This window comes from Lethenteron reissneri, chromosome 34, assembly GCF_015708825.2.
Source record: "Lethenteron reissneri isolate LAM-NWPU_2019-01 chromosome 34, ASM1570882v1, whole genome shotgun sequence".
Classification (NCBI taxonomy): domain Eukaryota; kingdom Metazoa; phylum Chordata; class Hyperoartia; order Petromyzontiformes; family Petromyzontidae; genus Lethenteron; species Lethenteron reissneri.
Window position 1 is genome coordinate 5,620,295 of NC_083812.1, and position 13,385 is coordinate 5,633,679.

At 41.2% G+C, this 13,385-nt stretch overlaps 1 protein-coding gene across 2 annotated transcripts; it reads left to right on the top strand.

The window, feature by feature from the left end:
- Nucleotides 1-647: 647 nt before the first annotated feature.
- Nucleotides 648-13,178, top strand: VPS26A (VPS26 retromer complex component A). Of its 2 annotated transcripts, XM_061565094.1 has the most exons (10): nt 655-787; nt 2,637-2,704; nt 3,983-4,132; nt 4,322-4,397; nt 5,848-6,004; nt 7,021-7,185; nt 8,688-8,794; nt 9,241-9,309; nt 9,952-10,094; nt 11,100-13,178. In XM_061565094.1, the coding sequence occupies exons 2-10, from the start codon at nt 2,681-2,683 to the stop codon at nt 11,199-11,201; spliced, it is 993 nt and encodes a 330-aa protein (XP_061421078.1). In that variant the 5' UTR covers nt 655-787; nt 2,637-2,680; the 3' UTR covers nt 11,202-13,178. The 2 variants fall into 2 exon arrangements, with proteins under 2 accessions (XP_061421079.1, XP_061421078.1); XM_061565095.1 differs by lacking the exon at nt 2,637-2,704 and having other exon boundaries at nt 648-787.
- Nucleotides 13,179-13,385: the final 207 nt, after the last annotated feature.

Genomic DNA, 13,385 nt, shown 5'->3' on the forward strand with positions numbered 1-13,385 from the left:
GATATCATTGCCTATCATGAGCTGATATTATTGCCCATCAGCAGCTGATATCAATGCCCATCATCAGCTGATATCAATGCCCATCATCAGCTGATATTATTGCCCATCATCAGCTGATATCAATGCCCATCATCAGCTGATATCAATGCCCACCATCAGCTGATATCAATGCCCACCATCAGCTGATATCAATGCCCACCATCAGCTGATATCAATGCCCACCATCAGCTGATATTATTGCCCATCAGCAGCTGATACTATTGCCCATCATCAGCTGATATTATTGCCCACCATCAGCTGATATCAATGCCCACCATCAGCTGATATTATTGCCCATCAGCAGCTGATATCAATGCCCATCAGCAGCTGATATCAATGCCCATCATCAGCTGATATCAATGCCCATCAGCAGCTGATATCATCGTCCATCATCAGCTGATATCAATGCCCATCAGCAGCTGATATCAATGCCCATCAGCAGCTGATATCAATGCCCATCAGCAGCTGATATCATCGTCCATCATCAGCTGATTTCAATGCCCATCAGCAGCTGATATCATCGCCCATCATCAGCTGATATCAATGCCCCGTCAGCCGCTGAGACGATTTAGAAACAGCAACTCTTGTCAGCTTGCCGACAAAGCGGCGGCACGTCACGTGGTGCGGGTCACGAGATCCCCTTGCAGTGCTGACGCGGGGCTGGGTGGACGCTTATTGAATAAACTAAAGCGTAAAAAATAAACACGCAACTTTTAACGCTCCATCGCGGGGACCGCGGATCAGCATGGTGAGTTCGGTGTTGGTGTTGCACAGCGGATTACGTGTTTTTTGGGGAGGTTTTTAAAAAAAAATATTTCTTCCCGTCGATCACCGCCGATCCGAGCGAGACCGCTTCTCGCCGCCTCGCCCAGCGGGCCTGAGCGCGGGCTTGTCGGCTTGGGCGACTAGGCGATACCGAGGCTTCGGCCTAGTCCTGCCGGGGATCCGCTTTGACTTTCGAGGTCGTGGATGTAGTGCATTTGTGTGTGTGCTGGGACGGGGTTTTTAATGGTAAAGTGTCTTAAAGAGTTAAACCACCTCGCTTAATTAGCCCATCGGGGCATTAATGTTTATACGGAAATGTAATTGATTTACACTCAGTTTATCGCCTGAGTAATTGCTCGGCGTCGCAATGCAATTTCGTCCTAGTTAAAGAGACAACAAACGAGGGCTCATGTTCTAAGTACGTGCTGCCTAAGCTGTCGTCCCAGGATCTCACATCGCCGTTTTAAAAGAATCGTTCATGAGAAAGGGCAAATTGTGTAAAGTTACGACCAAGCTCGTCATTATGGAACGCCGGTGCAGTCACGCCTAAAATACCCTTTGATAACGCGTACATTAATGAGGTTCCACTAGCTTTGTGAGTATCGAGTTCCTTTGTTAATAAAGCTTAAACAATGTATATTCGACAACCCGGAACACATGCCTCGATATTCTTTTAAGTATTGTATCTACAAGGTAATTGTGTGTGTGTGTGTTTTAGGGATGCATTTTAAAAGTGAAAACAAGTACAGTGCCATGATTGTTTATTTTATCATCAGGGATGTGTTTGTAATGTGATGGCTTTTTAAAATGTCCGATATTGTATCGATGTTTGCATAAGTGTGCGCTATTCTATTCCAGGGTCTTGCTAAAGCATTTTAATCGGATGCAATCTGGTTTATTGAAGGACTGAAACACACACACACATCACCTACTTTTTTCACATTACATATGTACAAGCAACCATTACCGACTGGTTTCTGGTAATTGCACAGTAATTTAATAAACACTGACAGTGTTAATCGCCTTGTTTGGAAAAAAAAGTGTAATGTGGGAGCTGTTAAACGTTATAATCTCAACTTGCCAGACTAAGTGCGCACATTAAAAGTCTTGATTACATACGTTGCAGGCATATTATTGTAATACACTTGCGATGCATATAGCAACGTCTGCATTTAAATAAGCAATTGTAAAATAAGTGCTACATTTGACAATGCATTCACTTGGAATGAATTTACAAGTCCAGTAAAGCATCTAAAATGGATTTTTAAAATCCTGAAAAGCATCCAAATATGAGCATTTGTAATGAAGAACATCTGCCATGTGTGGAAGTCAAAATGGAAATGTGTTTTATCTGCGATAGCTGCAACAATACCTATCAACTACTTTTGAATAAATCGCTTAGTTTATTGAAACAAAATGATCCCAACATTACAAGTCTACACACTCAAATTAGTACTACATATTTAATTTTTTATAAAGACACGAAAGTGCACACAGTCCTCAAAGCTTAATATCGGCCAATATATGCCACCTATTTTAAGTGCTTAACCAGAGGTCACCTGTTTTTAAGTGTTAGAAGTGTTACATTTTAATACGTGTTTGCTGTTATAAAACATTGAAAATGCGTAGTGCCTACAGAAGGACAGTCACACAACACGATGACAGAGTGCCCTTTGTTGGTAGTTACTGCTGACTATGACAAGTCACATGTTTTACATGTGATATGTGCATAAGAGCCTCTCTTCTTGTAATTGCCATTATGAAACAAGCACCATCAGTCGCCATGGCACAAATCTAAGCTGAAAAATGTCACGCTGCTGGGTCTCGTACAGTCACAGTAGCTACTCATCCCGCGGAGAAGGCAATCTGGCTGCCGATGGACACGCTTAAAGCTACGGCTGTAAGTTGTGCAGGCTCGTGGTTTGCGCACCATCATTATCACAGCAAAACCTTAACCCCAGCTGAAAAGTGTGTGCCTTAACCTGAAAATGCAACCTTTTACTTGAGTAAAGTGGAGCATCTCTGGACGGTGGAAACTTGTTGGCTGGAATGTTTTCTATTGTAACTTCGTTGGTGGTGTTTACACTAACTTAGCAATGTCATGAGTTGAGCAATTTTGCACGTGATGTGTTACATTTGCATGTGCCAGATTTGTCGCCTTATGACAGGATTATCTAACATTTGCTGCGGTGATACAGGAGTAACAATTAACTAATTTATGGTAATTTGAATGTAAAATGTGTACGTATTTGAATCAACACAAATCGTCAAGAAGACCACCTTCAAGACAATGATGTAATACGTGACGTGCTATGAATATAAGGGTCATTGCCGAAATTGTCACTTGTATAACTGGTCGTATTTTTTAAGTGGTGTTATTGATGAATGTAAGTTTTTGTTATTTGTGCTTGTGCAGTAATGCCAATGCACTATCACCAAATGATTTGTAAACATTTTTTATGATCTGCTACTGATTTACAAGGCGGTGATGACTTTCTTCAATTCGGCTATCACAAGCTTGATGTGTATAGCTGTTTTGTCAGTTTTTTGCCAAATGAGGGCCTCCCTATGCCATGGGCTTTTGTGGAGGTCAGTTGATTATACTTCATCACGCAAGTCAGTGAAGGTGTGGAGCATAGGCGTGGTGTCATAGAAGCACAGTACAACAATATATTTTCTGGCCCTCTGCTGCCAACAGCATCGCCCCATAGTCTAAAACAGCCTGTTTACGCATGGTGGTTGACCCTCCATGCACGAGCCAGGCCCAAACTTATTTTCTGAGATTTGATCGGGCACATTTGGGGAGATTTGGTCATAGGTTTTAAAATATGAGACATGAAAATGCTAAAAATGTTCTACATTACTTTGTTATCAACCAAAAATTACGTGCCGAAAGACCCAAAGAATGAAAAAAATTATGTACATAATAAATCATTATTTTCAGCTGGTGTGCCGTGATTTGTTTATTATATAGCAGTGGCTGCTTAACTATTCAAATTGTGTTATAAACAATGTGGGTGCATTGATGAAATAATGGGGGCTGTTATGGAGTCGGGTTTCCACACTGGCCATAGCACAATGTGAATGTGTTTATATTGAAGATAATTGCATTGTGCTGTGCTGCATGCCTATCTTATGTATTTAATCTCGAAAATCCTTCTGCTTGCGGCTGTGACAGAGTTTCCTCACGGGACTTCTGGGCCCTTCTTGCGAGATCGACATTGTGTTGGATGGAGCGGAGACCAGAAAGACTGCCGAGATTAAGACCGAGGATGGAAAGGTGGAGAAGCACTTTTTGTACTTTGACGGCGAGTCCGTCTCCGGAAAGGTAAGTTCTGTTGCTTTCCTTAAGTGTATCGCAGTGGAATAAATGTATCAAGTAAATTATGCATTTACATTGTTTAAGTAAATTAAGCATTCATGTTTTTTCAACCCATATAATTTTTTAACAGTACAAAGTATAGAGTTATTGCTTCCTATTAATAAATTTTTTTTTCAACTTGTGGTTTGTTTGCAGGTGAACATCACCATGAAGCAGTCAGGGAAGAGGCTGGAGCACAATGGCATAAGGATAGAGTTTATTGGACAGATTGGTATGCCTTACATAATTTTAACTGCACCAAACTATACGAAATGTGCAGTCTTAAATCAAACCGATGGGCACTGTAGCTATATTACTTTGTCAATACTGTACGTACAAGCGGACATTCTCATGTTCCTCTTTAAACATGTTTTTTAATCATTGACAGCCCCGTGTCAAGCACGGTTGTGATGAACGCCTCTCGATGGCGTGTTAGTCACGGGGGTTGTTTGACCAGACTTAATTCTGGTAAGTGCGAGTTTGGCGAAGGTGGGGGGGGGTCCAGGGACCAGTTCAGATGTCACTCGCCAGTTATGTCAGCAATGGCTGCGATTTTAACTTGTGTTCACTGTGTTCACAGCGCAGTGTGCTAACCACTGCACCTCTGTTCCCCAAAAATAATGACGTGCAGTGTGCTCGTTTCCGTTTGATTTGCTTGCGTCTCTCTTTACCCATAACCCCTTCTGTTGTATCCGCCCCTCTTCACATGCCTGACCGTCTCATATGTCGCTGTAACTATTGTCGTCACCAGCTATTGTTTAGCTCTTACTGATGTCTCAGTACAGTATCTTGTCTTACCATATCTCTTTCCTCTAATATCATCATACCGTCACTCAACTGTTGTTTTTTATCGTGGATTTTTCCCGTTATCAAATACTTTTTTGTCACCATAAAAAACACGTTATTGGTCAGCTTCAGCTGCACTCCCAATTAACTATTCGGTATACAGCCAGACATAGCTAGCTTCGCAGCCTGTAACACCGGTTATACACAGCGGTTGCTCCATCCAAGAACTATCCAGGCTCCTCCTTGCTTGGCTGTAAAGGGACTGATTTAATGGGGTGCATTTCGATTTATTTAGTCATGGTGTAAATGCAGTAGAGGGCAATGCAACGCAATCCATCGTAACGTACTCCTATGCTTCCCCATCTCTTTATTTTGGTGATTTCGAGAAGTGTATTGGTTTGGCCATGTTTGTTGTAGTACAGAGTAAGACTGATGGCATTAATCTAAGTTGTCTTGTGGTTGTTGTTGTTGTTTAACTTGCTTCCCACTGGGATTTTTGCACACAGCATTGGTGTACGGTATTTTTTATGCAATATTTTGCTGTCTTTTTTTAATTTTCTGTTTGCACTTAGTCACATAGTCACTTTAAGATGTTTTCTTGTTCATGTTTTTTTTTTGTTGCGGTTGCACCCGATTCAAGAGCCAAATGGCTCACAGGGCTATACCTAATAAATGAACTTGGAACTGGAACTTCTGCCGTGCCTTCACCAACCCTCGCTGACCGGCATGGTTATGTATAGTCACATCACCCCCATGAGCTGCACAGCATGGGGGGAGGAGCGCCTTCATTTGTAACAGTGGATTGACAAATAGCCGAACATGTACGTGCAGCCATCGAGCAAGCAAACGATGATATTCACACTTGCTGCACGGCTCTGGCGCTCGTGTTGTTTCAGAGCTATTCTATGACAAGAGCAACACCCACGAGTTTGTGAGTTTGGTGAAGGAGCTGGCTTTGCCCGGGGAGCTCACGCAGAGCCGCAGCTACGACTTTGACTTCATGCAGGTGGAGAAACCCTACGAGTCGTACACCGGCACCAACGTGCGCCTCCGGTGAGTTGACTCACCCACGAGCTTTTTTTACGAGCACTCTTCCCCCCCGCCCAAGCTTTCATTAACAATGACCATCGCTGTACTTTCAGCTTGGCCGTTGATTGTTTTTCTTAAAATGAGGTGCAAACCAATAGAGGTATAGCATTGACTGCAGCCAAGTCAAGAAGAAAGTTCGCAACGATCTACATTACTGTGACTATATGGGATAAAACGTTTTTGACATATCTGGAGTATTACCACAGCTGTTGTAAGATTCCCCTATTCCGTTTGTGATCAGATGTAGATACTCAAGCATCTCATACCAAAGAACAGTCCAATATCTGTAACGTCTCAAGATAAAATAGTCATTACGTGCTTGCTATGAATGTGTCGAGTGACACCCCAAACACCCTTGCGATTTTTGATCTCAAAGGACCATCTCGGTAAAATATTTTTACGAAAAAAATGGTACATGTATTGCTGTTCTTGTCGTTCTCCGTGTTACGAAGCCAAAACATGGTAAACAAAGAAGTACGTACTCTCTGGGTACATTAGCGTGTGCAGATTAGTCTGGGCTTGAGAATGTGCCTCATTTGCATACTGTAGTATATATGCAGTTCTTTTCATTATAAGAATTCCACTTTTGAAGAAGTGATATCTCAGAAAAAGATCATACAAATGTACAAAACATCTAAATTAGATCATTCTCTTACAGGTGTGGTATATGGACGTTTGAGTGTTATTCCCTCATACCTGGGTTTTCTCTGAGGATTCTGTCTTCCTTTCGTATGCAAACCACTCGTTGAAATGAAATTGACCAAAGCACAACCCAATCCAAGGCCCCCTTCTGAAAAAGTGTTTTGTCACTCGGTGATGCTTTTATGGGTAAACAAAGAATATGATTATTACAATTACTATAGTCTCATTATGTTGTGCATTCCCATTTAGTGCAAGTCTAGATTTGAATGACTGCGCAAATACATGTTTTTAAATTGCACATGCACGTGTCTATTCCTAATGTCTGGCTGTGCGAGTAGGTATTACTTGAAAGTGACAATCGCCCGCCGTTTGACGGACATTGTGAAGGAGTACGAGCTTGTGGTTCACCAGCTCTCCACATACCCGGATGTCAACAGCTCCATCAAGATGGAGGTGGGCATCGAGGACTGCCTGCACATCGAGTTTGAGTACAACAAGTCCAAGTGAGTCCAGGTTTCAGTTAATACTCTGCATTGAAATCGTATGAAACAGGAGGTGGCCAGTTAAACTAAAAGCTATTTTTTTATTTTCTTTTAGCAGGTAAGGCCAATCGAGCTATATAACTATTTTTCAGAAGCGACCTGGCCACAAATGATAGCTCAACGGAAGTGGCTTATCACTTGGAAAATTATAGCAGCAGCGAAATAGTCTAAATGCGTGTTTCTAAATGTGGAGGGAAAAATAGGAGGATCCAGAGAAAAAGTCCACGTGACAATGGAAAAAGCCTGGAATCTCCAGATATACAAGCATTAGGGTGGGGATCAAACCCACGACCTGTATACCAGGCGAGGTTGTTAACATCTCGTCACCGTGGCACCCCAGGTGACTTGTCAGAGCACGAAGTGGCTTCCAAGGGAATTAAGTATTCCTCACACTGAAAATAGTACACTTGATTGAGATAACCTGCTATTTTTTAACCTCTGAAAACCCTCTAGAAAATTTAATACTTTGAGGAAGCATTGAACTTATTGAAACCATTGGCTTCACTCAGACCCACACAGTATGCTGTCACAATAACATCAACACAGCCCCACCCATCACAAATATATTTAAGCCATGTGTTGTACACCTTGGTATTTCCTCAATCAACGCACGTTCACCAAAACATGAAGAGCTTTCTTCCTTTTCAGTGACAGGGAAACACTTATTTTTTTAATCAACTTGGTTTTCAAAAACAATGTTTTAGTTCTCCGGTGTTGAATTTATACATTTTTACTGGTAATATAAATGTTGGGTGATTCCACGAGAATCACCATTGAAACAACCACCAATTCAGCTTGGCATTTCGGCAAGATGTGTGGCCAAGTCCAGTGGCAGCACCATTGCAGTGTATTGTTGGTGCCCAGGTTTTGTTTTAATGGCGATTCTAGTAAATACCAGCCGCACCACCGGGGACTTCCACTGGGAATATTTCACCACCCGCACTGCCACTGGGACCTCCGAGACTACCACTTGGACTACTGGTACCACCAGAACTCCTGGGACTACCATTAAGACTACTTGGACCAATGGGACTACCAACGGGACCACCAGAACTGCCACCATGACCCACGGGCCAGCACCACTTTGATCGCTGGGACCACCGGGACTAATACTCGGATTCACTGGAATACTGGAATATCCATCATTACTACTACTACTTGGACTATAGGAACTACCATATCATTAGATGCTGACTCATGTATGTAAGGAGTTGCCCAGATAATAATTGCAATTTATGCTGGAATAATGCAGAATGGAATGGTATGAATCAAATGTGATTCCTGCAAGAATATGCCAGCTCTAGTCATCGATAACATTAACTTTTTCCTTTCAGTGAGCTGATTGCTGATGTGGAAATGACCAAAAAGCTGTAGAAATTATGATCTTTGATAGGTAATGACCATTTGTGAAGTGTTATATGCGTGCAAGTGTGATAGTTGATGGTTTTGGCATTGCTGTGCAGGTATCACCTGAAGGATGTGATTGTGGGTAAAATCTACTTCCTGCTTGTGAGGATCAAAATCCAGCACATGGAACTGCAGCTCATCAAGAAGGAGATCACGGGTGGTGGTGAGTGGGACAGTGTTGTGGCTGAGAGCCTAGGACACAACACTCATTCATCACAATATCGAATGTTTCATTAATTTAGTTAACTGCATCCACATATGCTATCAAATGCAGTTAATACAAATTACTCATTAACTTGATATAGCATGATCTTATTCACTTTATGGGATGTTATTCACATGAATGACGCTATATATAAATGAAACATCGTACTTGGCTTGTTGGGGTGGTGGCAGGTTTAACGACATTGATATTTACGCGATCTAACCCCAACAAACCTTTGTTGTGAATAAAATGTAAGTATTATTATATACAGTTTTATTCCAATTCCAGTGACACTTCACTACTCGGGTGATACACAGTTGTAAGTTTTAGTGTCCATGTGACTATTGGGCATGCATTGGTGACTAAAGATCTGATAACAATGGGTTTATTTGTTGTCCCTGCAGGTCCAAGCACGACCACAGAAAGCGAGACCATAGCCAAGTACGAGATTATGGACGGTGCCCCCGTTAAGGGTGAGTGATTTGTGTCTGTCTGAACTCGTCAATAAAATAAAGAAGCCATACAATACACCTCATGACTTCCAAATATATCAATAAAACAGGTTATACTCTTTGGTTCTTTTGGTAAAGCCACGTAGATAGAAAAGTAAATAATAAATATATTTTCCTTTTTTACCTACGTGACTTTACCGAAAGAACCAAAGAGTGAATTCCTGCAGTCATGAAAGCTGCAAATCAAAACTGGTTATATTATATCTTCTTATTTTATGGGATATAATGACAATTTCAAAATAAAACCTTATTCAAAACTCGACAGGGATGACCACTCAAGCATTATAATGCATTATAACCACTGTACTGTGCATGTACATGTGTACAATCCAAATGTGGGATAAAGGGATTTGCCACACTTCGAGTTGTGATTGGTTATTCGACAATGTTTCATCACGCTGGTGAATGTGGGTTGGTGAAGGAGGGAAGCTTAGATGTGGTAGCATAGTACAGTAGAGCATAGAGTTTGCTGCATTGCCCTCTGATGTTCATGTCGTAGCATAACCCCACAGTCTTTGCTGTGTAAAAAGCTTGTATAAAAAAACATTGGGCTACTGCATGCCTGCGCGGTTGTAACCACCCGAACTGCTGTGGCTCGCACAGGAGAGTCCATCCCCATCCGACTCTTCCTCGCCGGCTACGATCTCTCCCCCACCATGAGAGACGTCAACAAGAAGTTCTCTGTGCGTTACTTCATCAACCTGGTGCTCATCGATGAGGAAGACCGGCGATACTTCAAGCAGCAGGTGCGTGGCAGGTGTAGGACGTGGGCAAACGCGAACGCCTGGCGAGAGCGGACCGACCGTGTGCCTGCTTTTTTTCCCGTCACCAAATTTCACCCACGTGTAGTGTATTGTTTCAATTTCACCCACACGTGCAGTGTATTTATTAGCCATGTTGCTTGTCAACCGAGAGCTTGCCAATCAGGATAGGATTTCGTAGGCCTACAAAAGATTGACATCGCCCGGGGGGGATCATAAGGGTTAGAGGTTTATGAGCATGGTTATAATTTTGAACTGTTTTAAATCTCTCTACCTGTGTGTGAATAAAGTATATTGTAAGTGTGGCATGAGGATATAAGGGGTCACAAGTTAATCTTAAATAACTTTTGAACCTTTTTTAACAGCTGAAACTGGGTAAGGCAGCAGGAGTGTTCCAACATTCTTGCTTGAAGTGTTGAAAGAAGGTGGATAACAGATGCTGGAGTAGCTGTATAATCAAAGCTGTATGGGATAGAGGGAGCATTTCCCACATGATTGGAAAAAGTCCATGGTAATACCATTACATGAGATGACAAATAAGGAGTGTAATAACTAGAGAGACACATTTCCTGAGAATTCTAAGGAAAGGGTTTACTAGGGTTTTGCTAAATTGAATAAACGGGCAAATAAAAGTACACTTAAGGGAAAGCAAGTGTGGAATCATGTAATTGGGAAGAAAAGTGTTGCTTTTCCTCACTGCGCACCAATTGTATGTTTGTTTAATTTCTTTCACACCGTATGTAGCCAACCATGCTCATCGGAGGTGCAGGGGAAGGACAACAAACTCAAAACAACACGCAGTTCTAAAGAAATTCATTTTCAATCTAGATTTAAAAGTCCATAGCTGCAGTAGCTTCCTCATATCGGAAGGTAGAGGATTCCAGATGGCCGTAGAAGTGCATCTTAAAGCACGCGATGCAGTGACCGTCTTCATTTTGTGTGTGATGGATATATGTACGTTTTGCTCAGAGTATATTGGGCTGTTCACAGGAGGTGGTGTTATGGAGGAAGGCTCCAGAGAAGATGAAGAGAAGACCGTACGCATACCATTACGAATCGACAACTCAGGATGCCCATCAAGCTGAGATATGATGTTTCACTGGCCAGCTCTTTCATCTGTCTTGATTAACCCATCGCTACCTCCCAACTTCTTCCCCTTGTGTGTCCACGTGCAGGCTGTGTGATTTGGAGGTTTTACCAAATTATTTTTTTTGCATGATTTGGACATAAACACCGAACTTTCACATTCCGGAACATCCATGTCTCAGTTTCCTCACTATTTGAGACCTGGGAAACATGGTGGTGAAAGTTCATCTCGGTTTCAAAGTAAAACTGTGAGCAAAGTCATTTCATTTGGGTGTGTTTCTTATGTGTTTGGCAGTACATATTCATACGTAAAGTCATGTTTTTGTTTTCTCAAGTAATGCTTCATTTTTCACAAACGTGTTGTACTTTGTTTTGCACATTTTACTGAATTATCTTGATCGTTTTTGCAATTTTCGTTTTTCCCATAATCGGTTATAATCTAAAAGGTTATTTGTAATTTGTCCAATTCTGATTGTAATGGTTATTATCCTTATTAGTTTTTAACAATATCACAATAAGGAACTTTGCTTATGATCATGCGCTGTGCGAGGCACTGCGTCATTTCGTTTGGAGGCTATGCATTAGCCACATTTAAGATGCAGGTTTATTCGGTTTAAAATTAGCCACAACATTAAAACATAGCACTTTATGCCCACAAACAGTTTTAAAGTATCATGCAACGGCAAGCACATCCTACATTACCGTCTTTCAATGAGAGAGAAAAAATAATGAAGATCATTTTGGTTTACATTTTCTGTCTGTACTTGACAGTTACCACCGAAAGTGCAACATTTTATTTGTTAAAAAAAAGTGCAGCACTAATGTCAGCCTAAAGAAGATGTCGCATATTCACCGATATCCAATGATTCATCTGCTGTGTTGTATATCATCAGCGCTGCTGTGTGATTACCCTGCCCGTGTAAGTCTTGCACACGTGTACTTATTTAGAACCGCATGCCCTCTTGTCATCAGATTCACTTTGTTACTATCTTAAATCACGTCCATGGTTATATATGTACCCTTGTCTGCATGTTCTTCAATCAAATCGCAGTACTGTATACCACTGAACCATCAAGCAGTCGGCAAAGGTTATAAAAAAAAGTTGTATATATCCATCATAAACTTGTATAAAACTCTATCTTTAACATACCACAAATACATATTACCAAGAATAGCGCCTGAATATCTGCGAGTTCAGTGACTTTATTGACATGCAGTTATCGCATATTATGCATTTGTTTAAACCTTTCGATCATGCTCCAAACTTACTATAAACTTGATATGATGCGGTGTGTATGCATTCTCTCTGCCTACATATGCTAACATTACAGCTAAAGTCAATTGCTTGTAGTCATTGGGCAAAGTCCAAATCTCATGTATTTCACTCGATTGTAAAACACTTGACTTGAAAAGGAAAAATTTCATTGTGACACTTGGTATATTGGGGTATTAATGGCATGAAGGTCCTTGAAAAAAATATACATTTATATAAATGTTTATTCATGAGGAAGCCATTCTTAAAGGGTGATAGTGGCTCTTGACAGGTCATTCTAAAACAAAATTGTGCTGTATTAACAAAGGTTGCGCTGCCAATTCCAAATGTTTTTGCCTTCATTTTCTGAGCTGTTATCAAAGCATGCTTGTTAAACGCTTAATATGCAGTATAAAAAGCAAAGTTTTTTGTACATTGTGTGCCAGTGTAGTGGTTTTCTTGCTTAAATGACACGCAGTCCACTACTCCACGCAGTAATCGGAGTACGAGCAGTGTGGCTGGCTTTACTGTTATTTAGCAACTGCAGATTAAGAGCTATGACTTATGCCAAACGACAACACGTGAATGGGAATGATTATATAAATATTGGCAACGTCAACTGCTAAATATAGGTATTTGAGGCATATTTTTGTGTTATTTCAAATTCAACACCTTTCCCTTTGTTTCTGCATTTTATGCAAATAAAATTGCTAATTGAGCATTTTACACGGGTTTTTGTATTGGAGACCAAATAGCTTTTGTGGTTAAGACGCTACCTGCTATGAGTGCACTAAGAAGCCATGTTTATGAAGCGGTGTTTTGCTCACCTGTTGAAGACTGCACACAGTGCACCTGGCGAACCGAGTTCCGATCGCTTGTTTAATACCCCACTCTTGTTTGCGAGCGATATTGTAACCGATTTAACCCGGACTGACCAG